General features: G+C 31.6%; 1 protein-coding gene across 3 annotated transcripts; it reads left to right on the forward strand.

Moving 5' to 3' along the window:
• The first annotated feature begins 4,864 nt into the window (after positions 1-4,864).
• LOC112801146 (protein trichome birefringence-like 2) lies at positions 4,865-9,100 on the forward strand. Of its 3 annotated transcripts, XM_072237057.1 has the most exons (6): positions 4,900-5,705; positions 5,808-6,010; positions 6,894-7,088; positions 7,175-7,365; positions 7,496-7,654; positions 8,446-9,100. In XM_072237057.1, the coding sequence occupies exons 1-6, from the start codon at positions 5,123-5,125 to the stop codon at positions 8,786-8,788; spliced, it is 1,674 nt and encodes a 557-aa protein (XP_072093158.1). In that variant the 5' UTR covers positions 4,900-5,122; the 3' UTR covers positions 8,789-9,100. The 3 variants fall into 3 exon arrangements, with proteins under 3 accessions (XP_072093157.1, XP_072093159.1, XP_072093158.1); XM_072237056.1 differs by having other exon boundaries at positions 4,865-6,010; XM_072237058.1 differs by lacking the exon at positions 8,446-9,100 and adding an exon at positions 7,867-8,233 and having other exon boundaries at positions 4,865-6,010.
• Positions 9,101-25,136: the final 16,036 nt, after the last annotated feature.

Raw genomic sequence — 25,136 nt, forward strand, 5'->3', positions numbered from 1 at the left:
TGTATTTCATCATGAAAATCATTTTGATTATGATAATGAGGTTTTTTATTACTATTATTTATTATTATTATTTTTTAATATAATAGCTATGGCATTCGAAAGAGCACGTAAATTATAAAAAAAAAAACCCACGGAAGAAACTCTTAAAACTAGCTTAAAAGTTCTATCTAGAAATTTAGATACTATCATCGAAGACTATTTTGACCCCACTAATGTAAATATAACCTTTTTTCTTTTTGTTGTCAATGACCAAATGCATTGTTTTTTAAGCCCTTTATTGCCCCCTTCACGTATCGATGAGGTTTTTTCTTTTTTTTTTTCCCTTTTGCCAAACCAAGACCTTCTGATAAAAGATTATATCTACATGGTTCCTTTCAATGACAATACATGTATCTTCAAGTGTCTAACATAGCTAAGTTAATAGATAATTGAACATGTTATGAAGTTGTTAGGAATTCATATAGATTTTTATGACTCTGGCCTTAAAATAAATTCTTATGGGCCTCTAAGATCTCTTTATACCATGATTAATCCTCGAGTTGGTTCTAAGTACTGCATGAGTGGATATATAGAAATCCAAATTTGTCGAATTACTTATATTATAATTGTCTACAACCCAAGTCTTCTTGTTCCTTCATCTGACTTATGTTCTTCGTGTAGCATTCAAATCGAATAACTATATGAAATTACGTTGTTACTTATGCATAGTCCGAATAACGTAGGAGACATTTCTATTTTTTTCAGAGAATCCAATCTTTAAAATTACCACCTGCTTAGCTTTTAACTCGTCTGTGACCATTAAATGAAATATGAACAACTCACCCTCTCTTTGAAACAAGAAGCGCCTCTGATTCTGTCGGTGTTTGAAACAATTTTGTCTTTTCTATATTATTATATCTCTACCAGGTGAATATGAAGCGCATAGATATAAATTATGGTGTGAAATAAAAAAAATTTTAAATTGGATAAGAAGAGGTGGAGAAAAGGAGTTAAAACCTATGTGTGCTATTATTTTTTGGAAGCTTACTTGTCTTTGAACTTTTTTACCATACGATCCAACTAAGTTATGAACATTGGGGTCACGGAAATGGATCCTCTCCAATTTTTTTAACACTTGATAAAATACAGTGTGATCTCTCACCATTAATTTTATAAGTGGGACCAAAATTAAATATGAGAGAGAGAGCATTGAAGGGTGAGAAATCACAGTTGATACCATCCAGTTTTTTTTCACTGGAAAGGATCCACTCCTGGAGTGTGACTTCTATATCAATTCATCTTATTATTCTCTCAACCAGTAATTAGATAGAGAGACCTCTTATTCACATATTTAAAAAATAGGAATGAATTTGTATTTTTCAATCTTGAGAAATTAATTTATTTAAAAAAAACGATCAAGGACTTGTTTGTCTTTTATTCTAAAATTTTTTATTTAACGTTAATGATATTTAAATGCAAACTAATGCCAGTAAATTTTCTTTTTTAGCTCAAGGCAGGGCACCACAAATATTATTAAAAAGTAAAACAGAAATCAAATTCAAAAGCAATAGTTTAAAAAAGGTCTGTTATTTTGTGAAGAAAGAGGGTGACAACCATGTTGCACACCTTCGATAGAGTAGTTCAAGAAACTTTTTTGGCAACTAGTGAGGCGGTGGTCTAGTGTGTTAGACTCATGTATTTGAATATATTTATTTATATTTTAGGCGATCTGATCTGATTCTATTTGTATATATTTAGAAATGGTTGGAATATATATGATAGAATCGAGGAGGTGAAGCTAAATAAGAATGTTTCTCTAATCGAGTTATAGAGGTTTGATCTATTTTGCATGCATGAATTTTACGAGAGAAAGAACATTCATATGGTGGCTTAATAATATTCCATATTTTAAAAAACGACGCTGCAGTTTTGTGTTTGCAGAATAGAGTGAGGTAATGTTAGGAATTGTGGAGTGTGATTAATGTTCTGAAATTTTTTTGGCAAAGAGGAAAATTTGGTAAAAAGCAATTGGGAAAGGGTGGCTATGTATTTTTTAATTGGTCTTTGACTAGTTGAAGACTTGCCCAAATGAATGTTTTATTACTTTTTTACCGTGATTAAGATTTAAATACTTAACTTTTTTTCTTGATGAAATCAATCCTAATTTCTAAATTTTGATACAATTAAATGGAGAAAAAATAATTTGAAATTTTGAAAATAGCCTTGTTTAAAGTGTTGTAATTTGCAACATTTTAAATTTTGGATAGTATTTTTCAACTAATTATAAAATTAATAAATGACCAATAATAATTTATAAATTTAAAATGTAAATTCGTGTGACTTTAAAGTTATAGATTCAAGTTATAAAAATAATTACTGATATATTTTTTAGATTAGGTTACTTACATTATATTTTTTGGATATGGTTCTTTTTTAAATCATACGTTAATGCAAAATATTTGTGCATCGAATTGTTCTTTAATAATATAAAAATAAATTTAGAAAAAGTAATAATAATAATAATAATGGTATTAAAAAATTTTATTGTTAAGAAGTATTATTACTATAAAAATTATATAAAAAACAATGTTACAAAATCAAGAGTTTATTTGTCTAAAAAAATCAATGGCTTAGTGGTAATTCTCACTTTATTTTTTCTTTAACAAACTAAAATTTACACATTGCAACGAACGCTAATTACTAGAGTTTACTAGCTACCTCGTGTGTTAAATTGGTTTATTGAAATTTTAATTGAATTATTTATTTTTAAAAATTATAATTGCTAAAATACAATTAGATAAATGAGAATATAAGCATTTTTTCGTTTATGTTTCCTTAATTTTTGTGTATAATTTCCACTATGTATTCTACCTCCTCGAATAATAAACTTATAAAAGTATGCAAAAATAATAATTACTTAAACCAGTCTTTAAAATTTTTAAAATCGAATACTATAGTTTTTTAAGTTTTAAAATACATAAATAATTTACAAAGTATATTTTTATTAAACAATGTAATCTTTCTTTATTAATCATTAACAACGATTGATGTAAAACATTAACTTACACACATAGCTATTAAATATCCACCTGTATAATCTAGAATGAAACACGAAATAATTTTCAAAAAATTTAAAAAATTTTAAAAAATTTAAAAAAAATAAAAATTCAAAAATAGATCCTTCAAATTATTTATATATAATTATTTCTAAATTAATAAATTTTAATTTTTAAATTTTTTTATTTATTTATCTCAAATTTGATTATTTTTATATATATAATTTTTTTATGTATTTTCAAATTCTAAATTATAAATTAATTTTAAAAAGAATTAATTTTAAAAAAAAATTAAAATAACTGAACTGATATTTATTTTGATCATATAAAATATTAATTTAATTTAATTTATAAGTATTATATTCTATGATAGTTTTTAATGATGAAAAAGAGAATGTACTAGTGTAATTTGGAGAAATAAGATAATTCTCATTTAACATAAAATTTTTTACATAAATAATAAAAAATATTTGTACAAATGCTTATAAAAGTAACAGTTTAAAACTTGCATACAATGCGAATCAAGTTATATATGAAGTTAAATTTGTAAGTTTTGGTCAACCACGAAGTCAATATTAATGATTTATAAAATTTCAATTTGAATATCCTAATACTTTATAACATTTGAAGAAGGAATTTTGTTTATGTTTCTTAAAAAAATTGAAAATTTAATGGTTGTGATGTTGTACAAAATAAATTTGTAGTTAAAGTTATTTGTGCTACCATAATTAGTAATTATGCTCCAAAAAGATAAAAAAATTTTCACTCATGAACATTTTTTTAAATTTATTTGATGTCAATATTTTAAGAGTTTAGATATATAAATAAAGATTTTCATGAAGTAATGATCTTTTAGATTTAGTTTTTATTATTATAATTGCTATATCACCCTCAGTATAGGTATCATAAGTTAATAATTGAATAATATTATTTCTGATGACATTTTAGTATTAATAAATAAAATAATCTTTTAGTATATATATTTAATTTTTTGTATTTTTATTTATTATATATTTTTTAATAATATTTTATTATTTTAATTAATAAAAATATTAGAAGATGTTAATTTTAGAAAAAAATTAAAAACATTTGAAATGACTGTTTTAAAATGTTAAATTTTTTTTAAAAATTATTTTAAAAAAATGAACAAAGCCCAATCCTACCTGACTTTATGAAGTTGGGCTCGATTGCGCGAACTTTGACCTTACCTACTTAGAAAGATCTCAACAATCTCTCTAACAGAAGGAACAATTATCTATTATTTAAATGTTGAATTATTTTAAAAGGTAATTATTGGCTCTACATCTACATTTATAAATACCATGATCCTTTGATATTTTTTAAATTCAATCTAAAATCTACTAAGAACCTACTTAAAATCCTTGCTAACTTAAATATTAGAATCTCTTATTGGTACCACCCCATCTCTATTCACAAACAACTCGAACAATTCATTCTCGCTAGAAAAGACGTCAAACAAATTATTCGAAAATATTTGGACCCTAATTTCTGTCTTTTAGATATTTATCTGAACAATAATTATAACATTAATTGTTTTTAATAGATAACAATATTCACAAAATTTATGAGTACAAAAACTGTTTTTTCAAATTTCATTTATCATGTATGCTTTTTAATATTGAGATTCTTTATTCAACTAGTAAATCATCTACAATAAACTTAACTGACTTTCTCGAATGCACAGGTCTTATTGGACACATGGTTAGCTCTGATCCATAGATCTCCGAAAACTGTAAAAACTGTGATATAGGACAACTGCGTGTGAGAGGAATGCACATGCATAATTGAAATGTTAAAAAAGTGGTGTAATCAGTAATGTAATAAATAAAATAAAATAAAAACGGAACTGCATTGGAAAGAGAAAGCACATTGCAAGCGCTAAAAGAGAACAACAAAAAACCCTTCAAACAGTTGGAGTCATTTTTGTTCTTCCAAATGACACAGTTTCAAACACTTTGAGATCTCTAGCTCCGAACCCTGATTGAAGAAGAACTAAAGCCACATTGGTTTGGGGTTTATGCTTATGCGTGTTTCTTCATTGCATCTTCTTCTGATTGATCTCCACCATGGACAAGAACTGCAGCAGCAACAGCTTCAACAGCATGAAGAGGCTTGCGTTCTCCGAACCCTTCATGTCACAGAGGAGAAAAGTAGTTTCTGGTTTCAGTTTAGGCCTTGGAGCTTCTCTCCTTTTTCTCACTCTTCTATTCCTCAACACTTCCCTTATACCTCCCAAAGTTCAAGTCTTTCTTCAAGGATCTGGTTCCGCCATTTCCAATTCTTCTTCTTCTTCCGTCTATTCTTGGTCATTTTCCATCAGAACCAAACATCCCTTCGCTTCTTCTTCTGTGGCGAATAATAATGATGCTTCTCTCACTGTGAGTTCTCCGCAGAGGGATGAAGAACGAATTGAAGAAACTCGCGGAGTGAATGCTTCAAGTCAGGGTTTGAACAAGAACACACGGTTTGCGAATTTCACCGTCGGTGGTGAGAATGCAACGCTTAATAGTAGTGAAGTGCAACAGTTTCCGCTGAAATCCAACGGTGAGAACGTTACATTGGTCACTGAGATTGGGAACTTCACTGATAATAGGGTTGTCAAAGATGTGGACTTTGCTGCGAATGCAACTGTTTCTTCTTCTTCTTCTGGTGAATCAAACGTGACTTCTGTTAATAATAATAATAACAATAATAATAGTAATAATGATAATGTAACTGTGGTTATTGATGATGGTGGTTCTTCTTTACAAGATGTGAAGATGGAGGGTCGTTTTAGTTTAAATGATGAGAATTGTGATATCTATGATGGTATGTGGGTAAGGGATGATTCAAAGCCATATTACCCCTTAGGTTCATGTCCACTCATCGATAGGGATTTTGATTGCCACCTTAATGGAAGGCCTGATAGTGATTATGTGAAATGGAAATGGCAGCCACATAAATGCGACATTCCAAATCTTTTCTGTGGTTTTTTCAGTAACACGTGCGAAATATTGTTATTTTTTATTGTTATTATTAGAAAAATGCAAGTTGTCTATTCATAGTAATTGTAGTAATTACATTAAATTAATGAGTGTACCCAAATATTAAACTGCAACTTGGTATTGCTGAAAGATTAGATGTATGAAGGTTTAGAAAATCGAGTAGAATGGAGAAGGACTAAAAGAGGGAAAGGGGTGGCTTAGATGTACATGATGAAAGGGAAAAGGGTTACTGTTTCTGTCAAACTCAGTAAAATGGTTCCATCCATGGAAAACCGATTCCTGATTAAAGTTGTGTCTGATCCAGATCTTAAATTACAAGTCATTCACATTATCACCGACAAGAGATTCCTAAATTAGCAATATTATTTTGTTTTCTATGAAGGGATTAGTTACAACTTAGTTATATTTACAAGTACCGAAATGCTAGTTTACTTATATGAAATTTCAATATAACCTATATAATTTCTTTTAGTTAGCTCAATTTCTGGGTAAAATGTAAATGCCAGTGCACTACTTACCATTTAGAGGTGAGTTGTTCCCTTAACACTCTCATATGGATTATGGAGTATTAACAATGTTAAGTAAAGTTTTGATTCTATTGACTTAAAAGGTAGAGAATTATGGGATCCACTGGTAAATACTCTGCAACCAGAGTCTACAACTAACTAGGGTAAAATAGTGGATCTCTCAGGATATAAGAATCTTGATTCTTCTTTTGCGCATAGTTCCATGTGTTTTAATCGCAGTTTTGGTGTACTATCAATTTTAGTTATAAGCAGACTAGTGCCAGTCATCTTAAATTGATATCCAAATGCTTTTGTTGCATGTTTATTAATTACTGACGTGATCTTTCAGTTTAAATGCAACTAATTTTCTGGAGAGGCTGCGAGGTCAGAGGCTAGTTTTTGTGGGGGATTCACTGAACAGGAACATGTGGGAGTCGATGGTGTGTATACTGCGTCAAAGTGTCAAGGACAAGAAACGTGTTTTTGAAATTTCTGGAAGACATGAATTTAAGAAGAAAGGTGTTTATGCTTTTAGATTTGAGGCAAGTTTTCGGAACAGATATAAGATTTTGTGATGCAGATATATTGTAATGGTATTATCTCATCGAAAACTTTCTTGTGTTGATAGGATTATAACTGCTCAGTAGATTTTGTTAGTTCACCATTCATTGTTCGAGAGTCAACTTTCAAAGGCATAAATGGATCATTTGAGACATTAAGATTGGATTTGATGGACCAGACAACTACTGTATATCATGATGCTGATATCATTGTCTTCAATACTGGCCACTGGTGGACGCATGAAAAAACATCTAAGGGGTGAGTTTGATTGGTGCTCAGAAGCAAAGATGAATAACATGATCTACATAATTATATCATAGTTTGTGCTTTTGTAATGTGAGATTTCTTTCCCATTTGAGATATTAATCTGTGTTCTCTTAACTCACAGAGAAGACTACTATCAAGAAGGCAACCATGTATACCCAAGACTCAAGGTTTTGGATGCATTTAGAAGGGCTTTGACGACTTGGGCTAGATGGGTTGACAAAAATATTGATGCCAACCGAACTCAGGTTGTCTTCAGAGGATACTCAAATACCCATTTCAGGTATTGCTCTTTTAAATGGTTCCCAAATTTGTCTTAAGTCTGGAATTTCTACTTTACAATACCTTTTATGTGGAACTGTGGACTCTTGAATAGTGAAAACAACTTTGTGACTGGAAGTTCATGCATTATTTAAAACCAGACAAGAAAACATGCCGATATCCTATCTTTGTGATATGTAGTATCTTTTTGCTCAGTTGCCCTTTTTCTGGTAGGATGAGATTATGCGGAGCCATGTGGCGGTATACTTTTGAAGTCTGCCTCTGACTGATATTGTGCAATATTGGTTTATTCATTGCAAACATGTGGAGATATAAACGGAGAAGTTCTTATTTGTTTAACTTAAATAAAATCTGTAATTGATAACTTAGCATTGTATTTTGTTAAGCCACGTTCATGTTTTTTCTCGTTAAACCCTGTTGTGATTAGTTTGAAACTTAAGCAGAAATTTTCAAGAAGAATATCATCTAGCTGAACTGGTTTAGCTTTGATGGCCTGCCCTCAATAATAAGAAATAGTGACATTGTAGAATTGATTGCTGAATACCAAAATGCCATCAACTCTTGGAATGTATTTTATGTATTGTATTGTATTTGTACCATTATCCAGATTCGGAATTGCATACATTGGCAGTGTATTGACTCATATTCATAAAATACACTTTCCTTCATCTATTTTATGCCCTTATCTGTTCCATTTAATCACTAAATCTAATTAACCAGTAACCACTTACATTATTCATCTGATACACGCTGATCGGTGAATTCTAATAAACTTATTTGACATGGTTTCAGAGGTGGGCAATGGAACTCCGGAGGGCAGTGCCATAAAGAAACGGAGCCGATATATAACACAACTCACTTAAAGAAATACCCTTCAAAAATGAGGGCTTTAGACAATGTCATCATAAAAATGAAAACACCAGTGATGTATATGAACATATCAAGGCTAACAGATTACAGAAAAGATGGCCATCCTTCTATATACAGAATGGAGTACAAGACCGAAGCTGAAAGGGCTGCCGCCGAGCTACACCAAGATTGCAGCCATTGGTGCCTGCCTGGAGTACCGGATACTTGGAACGAATTACTCTATGCTTCTCTCTTGAAATCTGGAAGAGGCAGTTGGAAAAGCTGAGTAAAGTTGCTGAAAGGCTACGAACACCGGATTTCTCATTCTTTATGCATATATCTAGTTTCAAAACGTGTAAATAATGTTCATCACAGCAGGGTATGATGTCTTCATTCTTCAGTCATAGTTTGTGCAGATGATTAATGAGTGGGAAGTTTATTTGTATTATTTTCTGTATCCATCGAGTTGCAAGCACATTTTAGTCATTCAGCTTGTTTAGCGTTAAGAAAACTGTAGATTTAACAGCATAATTTGATTCGTTGCCTTGGATAGTTGGATTCAAAGTAATCAAAGAGTTACTTCTTTTTAGTCTTTAAAGGTGGTTTTTTCCCTGCCCTCTTTCAACCTCCTATATAAAAGTGAGATGACAAACTTGCTCAACATTTTTTTATCTGTGTTATGAAAAATAACTAATAAAATTTGAAGTTATCAAAAGTTAAAAAATCGTGTTTACTTGTATATATAAAGAAATGGTGATAACTCACATGTAGTTTTTATGTGAAGTTTATAGTTAATAATCGTTACTTTTATATTTTTAACTAGTACCTTAGAAAAATTCAATCCAATTTTGTACATTAAGTTCCAGATTTATAACTTATATATTGGTTCTCTTTCAGCATATTATAGTGGCATTAGGGTCGTTTGGAAGGTGCTTTATTGAGTTGTTAGCACGAGATGGAGTTGTTGGCACCTTTTTAACTCATTCACCAGTGACATTTGAACCAATAATTGATAAATTCCATTTCTTTTTTGGGGGTACAAAGTACAAACAATTGATAAATTCTTGTGAAGCCAATAAGCGAGAGCACAAGTATCACTGAATAGACATCTTCTACTCACTTAACCTTCAGTGCCATCCATATCTGATATTAAAGTTTCTTTATCTTTAAAATCAACAAGTTTCTTGGGAAAATTTAAAATTGCATGGTAGTATTGTACACTTGTACTACTTCCCCTTAAAGTTTGGTTGCTTAACTTAAACATTGAAATATTATAGGTCCTGCAAGGAGACTAACCAGACTTAATTTAAAAATAAAAGGAAACTATTAAAAAAATTTGGCCTTGCTTGAATTGATTTTGATTATGAGGGATTTAAATTAAACATTATAAGTTATATGTAAATTGATCCTAATAAGATATAAGGGTGGACTAGAAAAATGTGTTTGTTAATTATACCAAAATTCAATAATATTAAGCTACTGTTGATACGGAGTAAAATGAATAAGATGTTTTAATTTTTTTTTCCAACTATTTATTGGCATATAGAAATTATGTGAAGGTACTTTTAAGAATTAAGTGTACTTTTAGCAAAATTTAATAATAGACTGAATTTTATAGTAAGAAATATCTGGCTAAAATTGAATGGTTATTGGATTTTTAATTCTGTCTTTTTCCATGATGGATGCATTTCATATGAAGAGGATGGATCGGATATATAATATATAAATTAGATAGTTAATGATTCAGTTCCCTTAGAACAACAAATATCAAATCAGAAATGCAATAGTCTAAGGGGGACCATGGGAGTTAAGAATCATGATCATCGTTCATTCCAACCACCTTTGAAAGAAGACTCTAAAATCTTCATAATAATAATCATCGTAATAATAAGAATTTATTTTTGATACATTTACAATGTAAAATATTTTACATAATTTGCAATTATATTTAATTTTTTAGATGATTATATACTATCTATATAAAAGTTAGTTATTTTTGTTGATGTGATGTTATGTAATTAAATGTACATATAAAATTATTTTATACTGATAATATATTAAAATTAAATTATAATAATAAATATAATGTTATGTGCATATAAAATATTCGGGACACTATATCCAATGGAGTATATGAATCTTGCTTAAAATGACTGTTAGCACATTAAAATTAATGATTAAAATTAGTTATTAATATAAATATATACATATTAAAAAAATTAAATTATATGTATATTTATATATAAATATATAATAAGTTAATAATTAATTTAGTAATTAATTTTTTTTTACATATAACATTTTTTTTATCATAATTTCTAAGATTTATGAATCAACATATATAATGTCTCACACTTACTAATATTGTACTCTTTATAATCAAACCTTTATATGGAATGGAATAATGGAACACAACCCTAAGCTTTTGAGGAACTAATAAAAGCTTCATCTACTCTTTTATTGCATAACACAAACAAGCATACAGACATGAGAAAAAGGAACACAAGACACAACGAAGGAGAATAGTTAAAAAGGAAAACAAGAATGATCAAAGCAATAATATACCTACCTACATACTCATCTGTAGAAGAGAACATGAACATGAACATGTTTTCCTTTTATTACATGAAGATCATAGTGATGATTATAAGATAACATAGATATATATAGAGCCATATAAAAGGGACCCATAATGGAATCCATTGCCTTCTTGTGACTTGCCGGTTCGCCGGAGCTTTCGCCGCCATAGCTTGTCTCTATGATCCTCTATCAAGGAGAAGAATGAATGAATGGCTTTATCTTCTTCTTCTTCCCCCCTTTAGTGATCATAGAAAAACTAATAACATAGCTTAAGCCAAAGCAAACTGTTTTTGGAGTTTTATGAGTGTGAGGGGTGAAACAACAAATAAACCCTCTTCACACTTATAACACTCCATGCTTCTTTCAAGATCCATGGATAGATTTTTGCCAACATAGAACCTTCATAGATTCAGGACTCCTTGTATTGGTTTAGATGATTCCTAAACAAACAAACAAAAAATAATCAAGAAAACAAAGTTAGTGGAGAAGTTAGTCTCTGACTATTGCTTTAAATAGTTGATGAGTAGTGAGAGAAAGACAAGTGAACTAACACCAAGTGCTATCATCTATTCATTATCCAAAATGCTTTAATTTTTTCTTTTTCTTTTCTTTTTTTTAATTGCTTAATTAATTCAATGCCATCAAAAGTTTTGCAATGTAGAAATTAAACTCGTGAAAAGAAAAAAATAATTAATGTAGTATAGTGTATGTCCATTAAAATAATTAAATGGAACATTACATACAAAAGCATTTAGTATTTTATTTATATTATTGTGTGGCAATCTTAACCTTCTTGATTACCTAACCTTTTTTTTTTCTTGACCTAACTGATTTTTCATTTTTCCCTTCTGAATCTTCCCTTTTTCTCCTGGATTATTTAACATCCCCTACCTTAATTAATTATTTGAAAGTCACATATTCTTCTACTAATTTATGTTGAACGAAATTTTTATATATGTAATAAAGCAATGAATTGAATTTGATAACTTTAGTTATCCTTTACTTATAATTAATTAAAACTAATTCAGCTTAATTAAGTTTGACTAACTATAGCCTCTACACAACATATTATATTATTTGATCACAAAGACAAATAAGGTAATTTTTAAATGAAATAGTGAACGATGCCAAATTTCCATTGAACTGTATCCAATTGAAATTTCGTATCACTAAATTGGATTTGAGTGTCCAAGTGTCAATATATAAGCACCACACTGAGCTTTTTTATTTTTTTACATTTGTGCTTGACTTTTGATAATTGGAGGAGGCTTTAATTTGTACTGCATAAGTGGATCCGCTTAGGGATACTCTTTCCCAACCTTTCTTTTTAATAATAAAAGAATCATTTAATTTGTATTTATTTTTCTTGTTAATGAATTTGACTAATCATTCTCTCAGTTACTTAAACAATAAACATTAATTTTATTGGTACATTACATAATGTTCTTATTGTCCACTAATCTAGCTCTTTCTCATCATCCATGCCAACAAAGCTATGCTAATCAATTTATTGTTTTCTTCTTAGATATATACCTTAACGTGTCACAATACCATGATTCTGATTTTAGAGTAAAAAGTGCTAGAAACCTTAATCTTTTGCATAACCAAAATGGTTTAGAGTTTTTTTTTTTTTTTTTTTTAACAACCCTAACCAAAATGGTTTAACTTTAATGAACTAATATATTTATATATATTACCATATTACATATACACTAAAATCAACCATAAAAATTAATTATTAATATAAAATATATACTAACATACAAATATATATTAAAAATAAATTAAACCATATATATATATATATATATATATATATATATATATATATATATATATATATATATATATATATGACCTCCTTATCCATTACCACATTGGTAACTTGGCTATTAGTTAATTAATCCCTATAATATATATGGTCACCTTTCACATTTTTTAAGGGCCAATTTAATTTTTTTCAACTTTCTTTTGAAAAGTGTGGTTTCATTACCACCAAGAATTGAAGGAAGCTAAGCCTCCTAGTTTTTATATATATAGGTAAAGTAACATTCAATGGCCTTGAAGTTACAATGAAGAGTCATTTTTACTTTCCATAACTGGCTTTACACATAAACAAAACTTCCCTATTAAGACCTTTGATAAGTTGAACTCAAAATGGCAGTGATCTCCTTCTCAGACATGCACACAATCATAGCAATAACTAGACTATCCACTCATTCTTTTTTATTTTTAAATTTCTGCCTTGCCTCTTCTTTAAGCAAAACAAAACAAAATAGGTACCACTTTTTTGTTCCCTTTTAGAATCTCACTTTGCTATTTTATTTATTGCTATTATTTCCACTTTGTACATTGGTAGATGCCAACACTAAGCTAAGGTCTATTATTACACTTGAAGGGAATATATAGAGATCACAGCTTGTTTTATGGCAACAATAGTTCACTTGGTTATTAGAGACTTTTCCTATAATAATATAAAATATTAGGATAAATTATTACTCTAAATTCTCTAAAATTTTATTGAGTTTTAATTTGGTAACAAACGGAAACGCAATATATGTAATATCAATCTAATTGAAGGTGAGTTATTTTACTCTCAAATTTTATATTACTACTCTACTACTATTCTAATGATGAATTGAAGAAGAACCGAATAGATAAAAATTGGGAAAATTAACTCTATAATATACTCTTGCTTTTTGCATTAACAAATCATAACTATCATTATTGTTGTCCACCACTTTCAATTGGACAGAAGTAAAATGGTTAGTGTGTATAAATTAGGTTCAGGTTTGTAATCAAATTTTGGGGCCCTTCCAATTCAAAGTTTTTACTGAGTTCAGTTTTAACTAGCTAGCTACTTACGTTCAAACTTGGATGAATTCACAAGTAGTCATCATGGTAGTAATTATAAATGTTGTGTTCCACTTTCCACACGTCGTTGGCATAAGACGAGTGACTTTTCTCTATGATGCGGTTTCAATATGGAAATCAATATTCATGGGGGACCCCCTTTTGTTCTCATTATTTTCAGTCCAAGTCCACTTACATCTATGTTTAAGAAATAAAATTGTTTCCATATATTATATTATACAATTCACCCATTATTAACTATTAAATAAGTTATAAAGTTTATTTATATTAATTCTACATTTCATGTATAATTAATTAACTCACAAGTCACAACCCTGTTATATAGATAAAAATAATTACTAATTAGAACATATGTTTAATATCCATAAAAAAAGTTTAAATATTTTATGATAAATTTATTAATTATTTTAGAGTTTAAGTTTAATGTAATTAATATTATAAAAAAAAATCATTATTGATAGAATATTATGTGATTGAGTGTATCTGTAAAACTAGTTTACATATTGACTGTGCATCAAAATTTAATTTATTATTTTATTGGAAAATATTTAATTAATTAGTAATTAATCATTTTATTAAAAGAATATGTAAAATATAAATATACATAATTACTTATTGGTGGAGCATGTTTTATTAACCAATTTGGCAGTAGTAATTAATTTGTGATAATATAAAGTGTAAGCTAGTCGTCATCAACATGGTTTTCCGTAATATATATACCTATTAATTCTATCTATATGTCTATATCAAGATTTGAATATCTCGTAGGATCCTCATATGGCCACCACTCACCAGATGTTTGTCAAATATTAGCCATTGCATGATACTAGGAGGCCTTGAATATTATATTCATGTGACACCAACTTAATATATCAAAAACAAGAAAACGTATATTATGGAAATCTACTTTGGCGATTTGCCAAGGACAGCAAAAGGAAAGTAAAAGAAGGATTTAATTCTGATCATGGGGTTTAATTAAGGATCTTTCAGCAAAGCAACCTTTCTTCCTCAGTTTTGGACACCTATAGATTCTCATGAGTCTTTTACTTTTTGAGGGTAGCTGCCAGTTGCTCACTTTCTTTGTAATGGAAAGTTAAATTTATAAAAATTGAGTCCTTGAAACATTATTAGATCTCTGTTGATGAGAAATTCAGAGTCAAATTTAATGTATAAAATTACGTGTCTAATTATTTATATGTAATTTGAAACCATTGATATTTTTTAGATTAAATTATTCTTTTGATCCTTATAATTTTTTTAAATTTAAAATTTAAAATTTTTATATTTTTTTTCTTTTGATTGGAATCCTTAAACTAATTTAAATTTTGTAATTAAATTTCTATTAACAATAAACATAAAAAAAACGATTATAAAATATTAATTTATTATTATAATCATTCTTTATTACGGTCACAATGTTAAAGCAAGGATGTGTTGAACACAAAATAAGTAGTAGAGTTGAGTTCTCAACACCACACAGGACAAACAGAGAAGAGAGGGAGGAAATAATTTTTCGCCAATGTGTGAGAAAGAGAAAGGAATGGCTATTATTTTGAAAAAAGAAAAGGGAGATTTAGAGAGTACTAATTGCATCTCCAATTTAAAAATAGAATATTCTATTAATTTACATATTTTTATCTCAGTCGGATTTAATTACAAAATTTAAAATAGTTTAAAAACTCAATTGAAAAAAAAATATAAAAACTTAATTGTAAATTTGATAAAATTATAGAAACTATCAGAATAATTAAACTATTTTTTAATCAATGTATATCTAATCAGATGTTTAAATTTACCTTTTTAAAGTGCAATGTATGCTTTAATTTAAAGAGTCAAATTCTTATTTAGCTACACGCAATGAATATATATATTTTTAATGATAGTGTAAGAATAGCATAAATTATTTTTTGATATAAAAATAATTTTACCATTCATATATAAATTTGTGAAAGATATGAGAAATAAGTGATTTGAAGAGTAAGAAACAAAAGGAAAAGTATGAAAGAAATAGAGAGAAAGCAAATGAAAAAACATAATAAAAGGAAATGAGAATGATTAGATTGCAAGCTAAGCTTGATAGATTTAGTTGCAAGAGTTGCTATTTATAGACAATAAACAGGTAAATTAGCTAATGTATAGGCATCTTAACTAGTTTCACAAACCATTTTTATTAAGTTTTAACCTAGTTTCATGCATTATCTTCATTAATAAGCAAGTATTTGGATGACTTATCTTTGCATGTCTTGATCCGTTAAACATTAATGAATTACAATCATTTTCATGAAATTAATGCAAGAACTAAGCGATGTAATGAATGCTGAGATATCTTGTGATCATTCATGGAATAGCAAGTTTTGATGCACTTGTTTGATTGATGATAGGCAAGACAGGAAGAAGCAAAATCAAGGGCGTTGCCAACACTGGTAACGCCAGCTCAACGAGAACTAAGGGCGTTGCCAACGTTGGCAACGCTGGCAATAACGTCAGCATCAACATTGCCAACGCTGGTAACGCCAGCAACAACGCCAGCTTTAAGGGATCAAGGGGCGTTGCCAACGTTGGCAACGCTAGCAACAACGCCAGTCACCCATGCATGTAAGGGCGTTACCAACGCCAACAACACCAGCAGTAATGCCAAGGTCAAGACAAACACCTCTTCTAACGTTACCAATGCTGGTAACGCCAGGGGGGCAAGCTTCAGCGTTACCAACACCAACGCTGCCCCAATAACGTCTTCGACCATGTATGAAGTTGAAAAGTGAAAATTCTGTAGGCCACGCGTACGCATGGGTGACGCGTACGCGTGATGGTGAAAGTGTTAATAACGCTGGTAATGCCAGTGATAACGCTAGAACGGTCTTGGGAGCAATTTGATTGAAAGTGTTGGGAACGTTAATAATGCCAAGGTCAGCAACATTAGCAACGCTGAAAAGGGCCTGAGCGTTTTCCTAACCTGCTTCACTAAGGCCAAGGGCCCACATCCAAAGACTTGAAGACTCACTTGAAGTTAGAGAAGTAGTATAAATAAGTGAAGTTTTGAACTAAAAAAGAGATCTCAAATTGGAAACTTTTACTAGTCTTAGCTAGATACTACTTTTCTCTCTTCTCTTTTTGCTTGTACTTAGTTTACTTTCATGCACTTTTATTTTGTTTTTGGGTTTTCTAGAACTATGACCAACTAAATCCCACTTCATTGGGGGAGGAAGCTCTATTGTAATTGGATGGATCAATAACAATTCTTGTTTTTTTTTTCTCTTCATCTCTCTTTGATTTGCTTGAAAGATTTCGTGCTTCATTCAATTATTCAATTGTCTTGGAAAAGAGGTTGAATATACATGGATTCCATTTGAACCTTGGAAGAGGAATGATGGAATCATGCTAGAAATTCTTTCTCATGCTGGACTAGATTGGGGGTTGGTCGGATATAGTGACATATAATTCTCCCGATGTTTTGATCTAGAAAGGTGTGTGGTATAATCAATGACCAAGTTTCATCTCTTCTCATGAGCAATTAGATCAAAGAATTGGCAATTGTTCAAGTTTAGAGAAATTAAATTGCCAAGGAATTGAGATTCAATCACTCATGATTGCCAAGAGATCAATAAGTTGCATGATTGAAGAAGAGATGAGATTGCATTGATCCGGAGAATTCAATATCTCCTAAACCCAATGATCCTCCCTATTCTCATCTACCCATTCTTTTATTCTATTTACTTTTATTTTCATCACCCCATTCCCTTTTAATTTCAAATCATTTAAATTTTCTTTACTTTATGCAATTTAACTTTCAACAATTTACATTTCTGCACTTTAATTTCAGTCATTTACTTTAAGCCATTTACATTTCTCGTCATTTAAATTCTTGCAATCCATATCTATTAATGATTTGTTCAACTAGATTATCCACTTGACTAAAATTGCTCAATCAATCAATCTTTATGAGATTCAACCTCACTCTTTGTGAGTTTTTACTTGACGACAATTCGGTATACTTGCTGAAGGAAGATTGTAGAGATACAAAATTCAATGATCAAGTTTATGGCGCCATTGCCGAGGATTGATTTTGTATTGACAATGACTAAGTCAAAGGATACCTAGATTGAACATTTTTCTTTTATTTTTGCTAACCAGTTTAATTTCAGTTGATTCACTTTATTTTACAGCAATTTTCATTTACTTTCATTGTATATCTAACCATTTGAATCCTAATCCACTAACTATTTGAAAATTTGTACCACTCAACTCTAACCACACTCTTTCAACAGAGTAATTTTCTTCACTTGCTTTCTTATGATGTGCCTTGTGTATGCCAGGAGGAAGGAGAGGAACATCAGCCTCCTTTGATTCCAAACCAGAGAGGACATTTCTAAAACTAAGAAGAGAGGCATCTGTAAGAGAAAAGAGAGTTATTGGTGAAGAAAAAGTGGAAGAGGACCCAGATCTAAACATGGAGGATGAAATGCCACATAATCACGGAGAAGGTGCTAGCAACCATGCTCCACAAGTGAGAAGATTGTTAGGTTCTTTCATAAATCCCAACCCTGAGAATTGTGGAAGTAGCATCCTGACACCCAATGTGCATGCCAATAACTTTGAATTCAACCCTCAGCTAATCATCCTAGTCTAAAATAATTGCCAATTTGAAGGGAGTGCTCAAGCGGATCCTAACCAACACTTGTCCACATTCTTGAGGATTTGTGACACTGTGAAAACTAATGGTATTTATCCAGACATATATAGATTGCTCTTGTTCCCTTTCTCTCTTAGGGACAAGGCATACAAATGGCTTGAGTCTTTCCCCAAGGAGAGCCTTACCACTTGGGATGACGTAGTGAACAAGTTCTTGACAAAGTTCTACCCTCCTCAAAGAATCATCAAGTTAAGGACAGAGATGTAGACCTTCAGGCAATTAAATGGAGAAATTTTCTATGAAGCTTGGAAGAGGTACAAGGAACTGACAAAGAGGTGTTTCCCTGATATGTTTAATGAATGGGTGCAGCTTCACATCTTTTATGAGGGCCTATCTCAAGAAGCAAAGAAGGCATTGGACCATTCATCAGGAGGTTTTCTCAACACAAAGAAAACCATTGAGGAAGCCATAGACATCATTGAGACCGTGGCAAACAATGAGCATTTCAATGCCTCGAATAGAAGCACCAATTTCAAGAGAGGAGTGATGGAATTGAATCAAATGGATGCCTTGTGATGAGCGGATAATTTATACGCTTTTTGGCATTGTTTTTAGGTAGTTTTTAGTATGATCTACCTACTTTTAGGGATGTTTTCATTAGTTTTTATGCTAAATTCACATTTCTAGACTTTACTATGAGTTTATGTGTTTTTCTATGATTTCAGGTATTTTCTGGATGAAATTGAGGGACCTGAGCAAAACTCTGATAAGAAGGCTGACAAAGGACTGCTGATGCTGTTGGAATCTGACCTCCCTACACTCAAAATAGATTTTCTGGAGCTACAGAACTCCAAATGGCGCGCTCTTAATGGCGTTGAAAATTAGACATCCAGAGCTTTCCAGAAATATATAATAGTCCATACTTTATTTGTGATTAGATGACGTAAACTGGCGCTCAACGCCAGTTCCATGCTGCATTCTAGAGTCAAACGCCAGAAACACATCACGACCCAGAGTTGAACGCCCAAAACACGTTGCAACTTGGCGTTCAACTCCAAGAGAAGCCTTAGCTCATGGATAGATCAAGCTCAGCCAAAGCACACACCAAGTGGGCCCCGGAAGTGGATTTATGCATCAATTACTTACTTTTGTAAACCCTAGTAGCTAGTTTAGTATAAAGAAAACTTTTTACCTTTATATTAGACATCCTGGATTGTATTTTTGATCATGTGATCACGTTTTGGGGGCTTGCCTCTCGGCCATGCCTGGACCTTCATCACTTATGTATTTTCAACGGTGGAGTTTCTACACACCATAGATTAAGGGTGTGGAGCTCTGCTGTACCTCGAGTTTCAATGCAATTACTACTATTTTCTATTCAATTCAACTTATTCTTATTCTAAGATATTCATTGCACTTCAACATGATGAATGTGATGATCCGTGACACTCATCATCATTCTCACCTATGAACGCGTGACTGACAACCACTTCCGTTCTACCTTAGACCGGGCGCATATCTCTTGGGTTCCTTAATCAAAATTTTCGTGGTATAAGCTAGAATTGATGGCGGCATTCATGGGAATCCGGAAAGTCTAACCTTGTCTGTGGTATTCCGAGTAGGATTCCGGGATTGAATGACCGTGACAAGCTTCAAACTCGTGATTGCTGGGCGTGATGACAAACGCAAAAGAATCAAGGGATTCTATTCCAACATGATCGAGAACCGACAGATGATTAGCCGTGCTGTGATAGAGCATTTGGACCATTTTCACTGAGAGGATGGGATGTAGCCATTGACAACGGTGATGCCCTACATACAGCTTGTCATATAAAGGAGTGACAAAGATTGGATAAAAGCAGTAGGAAAGCAGAGATTTAGAAGGAACACAGCACCTCCATACACCTATCTGAAATTCCCACCATTGAACTACATGAGTAACTCTATCTTTATTTTCTGTTTAAGTTATTATTATTATTCGAAAATCCAATAATCTCTTAATATAGTTGAATCCGCCTGACTGGGATTTACAAGATGACCATAGCTTGCTTCATACCAACAATCTCTGTGGGATCGACCCTTACTCACGTAAGGTTTATTACTTGGACGACCCAGTACACTTGCTGGTTAGTTGAGCGAAGTTGTGAAGTTATGTTTAGACCATGGTATTGAGCACCAAGCTTTTGGAGCCATTACTGGGGCAATCAATTTCGAACAACAATTCAAGAAGGAATCACAATTTCGTCCCCCAAGTTTTTGGCGCCGTTGCCGGGGATTGTTCGAGTATGGACAACTGACGGTTCATCTTGTTGCTCAGATTAGTTAATTTTCTTTTCAAAAAGCCTTCAAAAAAAATTTTTTCAAAAATTTTTTTTCTTTATTTTCGTTTTTCAAAAGAATAATTTTCGAAAAAAAATAATAATAAAAATACAAAAAAAAAACTCATAAAATCATAAAAATAAAAAATATTTTGTTATTCTTGTTTGAGTCTTGAGTCAATTTCTAAGTTTGGTGTCAATTGCATATTTATATTGTTCTTGCATTTTTTTCGAAAAATTCATGCATTCATGGTGTTCTTCATGATCTTCAAGTTGTTCTTGGTAAGTCTTCTTGTTTGATCTTGATGTTTTCTTGTTTTGTATCTTTTGTTGTTTTTCATGTGCATCTTTGCATTCATATTTTCTAAGCATTAAAGATTTCTAAGTTTGGTGTCTTGCATGTTTTCTTTGCATCAAAAATTTTTCAAAAATATGTTCTTGATGTTCATCATAATCTTCAAAGTGTTCTTGGTGTTCATCTTGACATTCATAGTGTTCTTGCATGCATCATATGTTTTGATCCAAAATTTTCATGTTTTTGGTCATATTTGTGTTTTTCTCTCTCTTCATTAAAAATTCAAAAATGAAAAAACATATATCTTTTCCTTTTTTCTCTCAAAATTTCAAAAATTTGAGTTAACTTAGTCAAAAAATTTTTAAAATTAGCTATTTCTTATAAGTCAAATTAGATTTTCAAATTTAAAAATCTTATATTTTCAAAATCTTTTTCAAAAATCAAATTTTTTTCATTTTTTATTTTAATTTTTGAAAATTTAATTATTTAAAATAATTTTCAAAAATCTTTTTCTTAGTTTTATCTTTATTTTCGAAAATTATGATAACAATTAATGTGATTGGTTCAAAAATTTGAAGTTTGTTACTTTCTTGTTAAGAAAGGTTCATTCTTTAAATTCTAGAATCTTATCTTTTAGTTTCTTGTTAGTTAAGTACTTAATTTTAATTTTAAAAATTAAATCTATCTTATTTTATCTTTTATATCATATCTTTTTCAAAAAATTTTATCCTTTTCAAAAATTTGATTTTAAAATATCTTATCTAACTTCTTATCTTCTTATCTTTTTAAATTTGATTTTAATATATTTTCCAACTAATTATTTGACTTTTTGTTTGTTTCTTATCTTTTTCAAAACCACCTAACTACTCTCCGCTCTCTAATTTTCGAAAATACCTCCCTATTTTTCAAAAATTCTTTTTAATTAACTAATTGTTTTAAATTTTAATTTTAATTCTATCTCACATTTAATTTTCGAAAATCATTAACTCCTTTTCAAAATTAATTTTCGAATTCTCTCTCTCATCTTCTTCTATTTATTTATTTATTTACTAACACTTCTCTTCACCTCTCTTCATCTCAAATCACTGCCCCTATCCTTATGTTTGGATTCTCCTTTCTTTATTCCTTTTTTCTTCTACTAATAATAAGGAACCTCTTTACTGTGACATAGATGATTCCTCTTCTTTTCTTGTTCTATTCTCTTTCATATGAGCAGGAACAAAGAAAAAGGCACTCTTGTTGAAGCTGATCCTGAACCTAAAAGGACTCTGAAGAGGAAACTAAGAGAAGCTAAATTACAACAATCCAGAGGCAACCTTTCTGAAATTTTCAAACAAGAGAAGGAGATGGCAGCCGAACCCAACAACAATAATGCAAGGAGGATGCTTGGTGATTTTACTAAACCCACGTCCAAGTTTGATGGAAGAAGCATCTCAATTCCTGCCATTGGAGCAAACAATTTTGAGCTGAAACCTCAATTAGTTGCTCTAATGCAACAGAACTACAAGTTTCATGGACTTTCATCTGAAGATCCTTACCAGTTTTTAACTGAGTTCTTGCAGATTTATGAGACTGTTAAACGAATGGAGTAGATCCTGAAGTCTACAGGCTCATGCTTTTCCCTTTTGCTGTAAGAGACAGAGCTAGAACATGGTTGGACTCACAACCTAAAGATAGCCTGGACTCCTGGGATAAGCTGGTCACGGCCTTCTTGGATAAATTCTTTCCTCCTCAAAAGCTGAGCAAGCTTAGAGTGGATGTTCAGACCTTCAAGCAAAAAGATGGTGAATCCCTCTATGAAGCTTGGAAAAGATGCAAGCAGATGACCAAAAAGTGTCATTCTGACATGTTTTCAGAGTGGACCATATTAGATATATTCTATTATGGTCTATCTGAGTTTTCCAAGATGTCATTGGACCACTCTGCAGGTGGATCCATTCACCTAAAGAAAACGCCTGCAGAAGCTCAGGAACTTATTGACATGGTTGCAAATAACCAATTCATGTACACTTCTGAGAGGAATTCCGTGAATAATGGGACGCCTCAGAGGAAGGGAGTTCTTGAAATTGATGCTCTGAATGCCATATTGGCTCAGAACAAAGTGTTGACTCAGCAAGTCAACATGATTTCTCAAAGTCTGAATGGATGGCAAAATGCATCCAACAGCACTAAAGAGGCATCTTCTGAAGAAGAAGCTTATGATCCTGAAAACCCTGCAATGGCAGAGGTAAATTATATGGGTGAACCTTATGGAAACACCTATAATTCATCATGGAGAAATCATCCAAATTTCGCATGGAAGGATCAACAAAAGCCTCAACAAGGCTTTAATAATGATGGAAGAAATAGGCTCAGCAATATCAAGCCTTATCCATCATCTTCTCAGCAACAGACAGAGAATTATAAACAGAATACCTCTAACTTAGCAAATTTAGTCTCTGATATGTCTAAAACCACTTTAAGTTTCATGAATGAAACAAGGTCCTCCATCAGAAATCTAGAGGCACAAGTGGGCCAGCTGAGCAAGAAGGTCATTGAAACACCTCCCAGTACTCTCCCAAGCAATACTGAAGAGAATCCTAAGAGAGAGTGCAAGGCCATTGACATAGTCAATATGGCCGAATGCAAGGAGGAGGGAGAGGATGTGAATCCCAATGAGGAAGACCTCATGGAATGTCTCTCAAGTAAGAAGGAGTTCCCTATTGAGGACCCAAAGGAATCTGAGGCTCATATAGAGACCATAGAGATCCTATTAAATCTCCTTCTTCCATTCATGAGCTCTGAAGACTATTCTTCCTCTGAAGAGGATGAAGATGTAACTGGAGAGCAAGTTGCTCAATATCTAGGAGCTATCATGAAGCTGAATGCCAAGTTGTTTGGTAATGAGACTTGGGAAGGTGAACCCCCTTGCTCATTAGTGAACTAGATACATGGGTTCAGCAAACTTTACCTCAAAAGAAACAAGATCCTGGAAAATTCTTAATCCCCTGTACCATAGGCACCATGACCTTTGAGAAAGCTCTGTGTGACCTAGGGTCAGGCATAAATCTTATGCCACTCTCTGTAATGGAGAAGCTGGGGATCATTGAGGTACAGCCTGCCTTATTTTCATTACAATTGGCAGACAAGTCAGTAAGACAAGCTTATGGATTAGTAGAGGACGTGTTAGTAAAGGTTGAAGGCCTTTACATCCCTGATGATTTCATAATCTTAGACACTAGAAAGGAGGAGGATGAATGCATCATCCTTGGAAGACCTTTCCTAGCCACAGCAAAAGCTGTGATAGATGTTAACAGAGGAGAATTAGTCCTTCAATTGAATGGGGACTACCTTGTGTTTAAGGCACACGGCTATCCTTCTGTAACAAAGGAGAGTAAGCATGCAGAGCTTCTCTCAGTACAGAGTCAAACAGAGCCTCCACAGTCAAACTCTAAGTTTGGTGTTGGGAGGCCACAACCAAATTCTAAGTTTGGTGTTGAATCCCCACAACCAGACTCTAAGTTTGGTGTTGGGACTATACAACATTGACCCGATCACCTGTGAGGCTCCATGAGAGCCCACTGTCAAGCTATTGACATTAAAGAAGCTCTTATTGGGAGGCAACCCAATTTTTATTTATCTAATTTTATTTTTATTTTATTTTTCTTTTATGTTTTATTAGGTACATGATCATGTGGAGTCACGAAAAAAATATTAAAATTAAAAACAGAATCAAAAATAGCAGAAGAAAAATCACACACTGGAGGAATGACTTATTGGCGTTTAAACGCTAGTAAGGAGCATCTGGCTGGCATTCAACGCTAGAACAGAGCATGGATCTGGCGTTGAACGCCAGAAACAAGCAACACCCTGGCATTCAATCGCCAGGAATGCACCCTGAGGAGAGCTGGCGCTGAACGCCAGAAACAAGCATGGAACTGGCGTTCAACGCCAGAAA

Source organism: Arachis hypogaea, chromosome 5 (genome assembly GCF_003086295.3).
Source record: "Arachis hypogaea cultivar Tifrunner chromosome 5, arahy.Tifrunner.gnm2.J5K5, whole genome shotgun sequence".
Taxonomy (NCBI): domain Eukaryota; kingdom Viridiplantae; phylum Streptophyta; class Magnoliopsida; order Fabales; family Fabaceae; genus Arachis; species Arachis hypogaea.

Excerpts from the sequence above, each read along its gene's own strand:
- LOC112801146 (XM_072237056.1), top strand. The coding sequence starts at position 5,123 with ATGGACAAGAACTGCAGCAGCAACAGCTTCAACAGCATGAAGAGGCTT. Across the intron at positions 6,011-6,893 it reads CACATAAATGCGACATTCCA|AGTTTAAATGCAACTAATTT; the intron begins AATCTTTTCTGT and ends ACGTGATCTTTC. Across the intron at positions 7,655-8,445 it reads TACTCAAATACCCATTTCAG|AGGTGGGCAATGGAACTCCG; the intron begins GTATTGCTCTTT and ends ACATGGTTTCAG.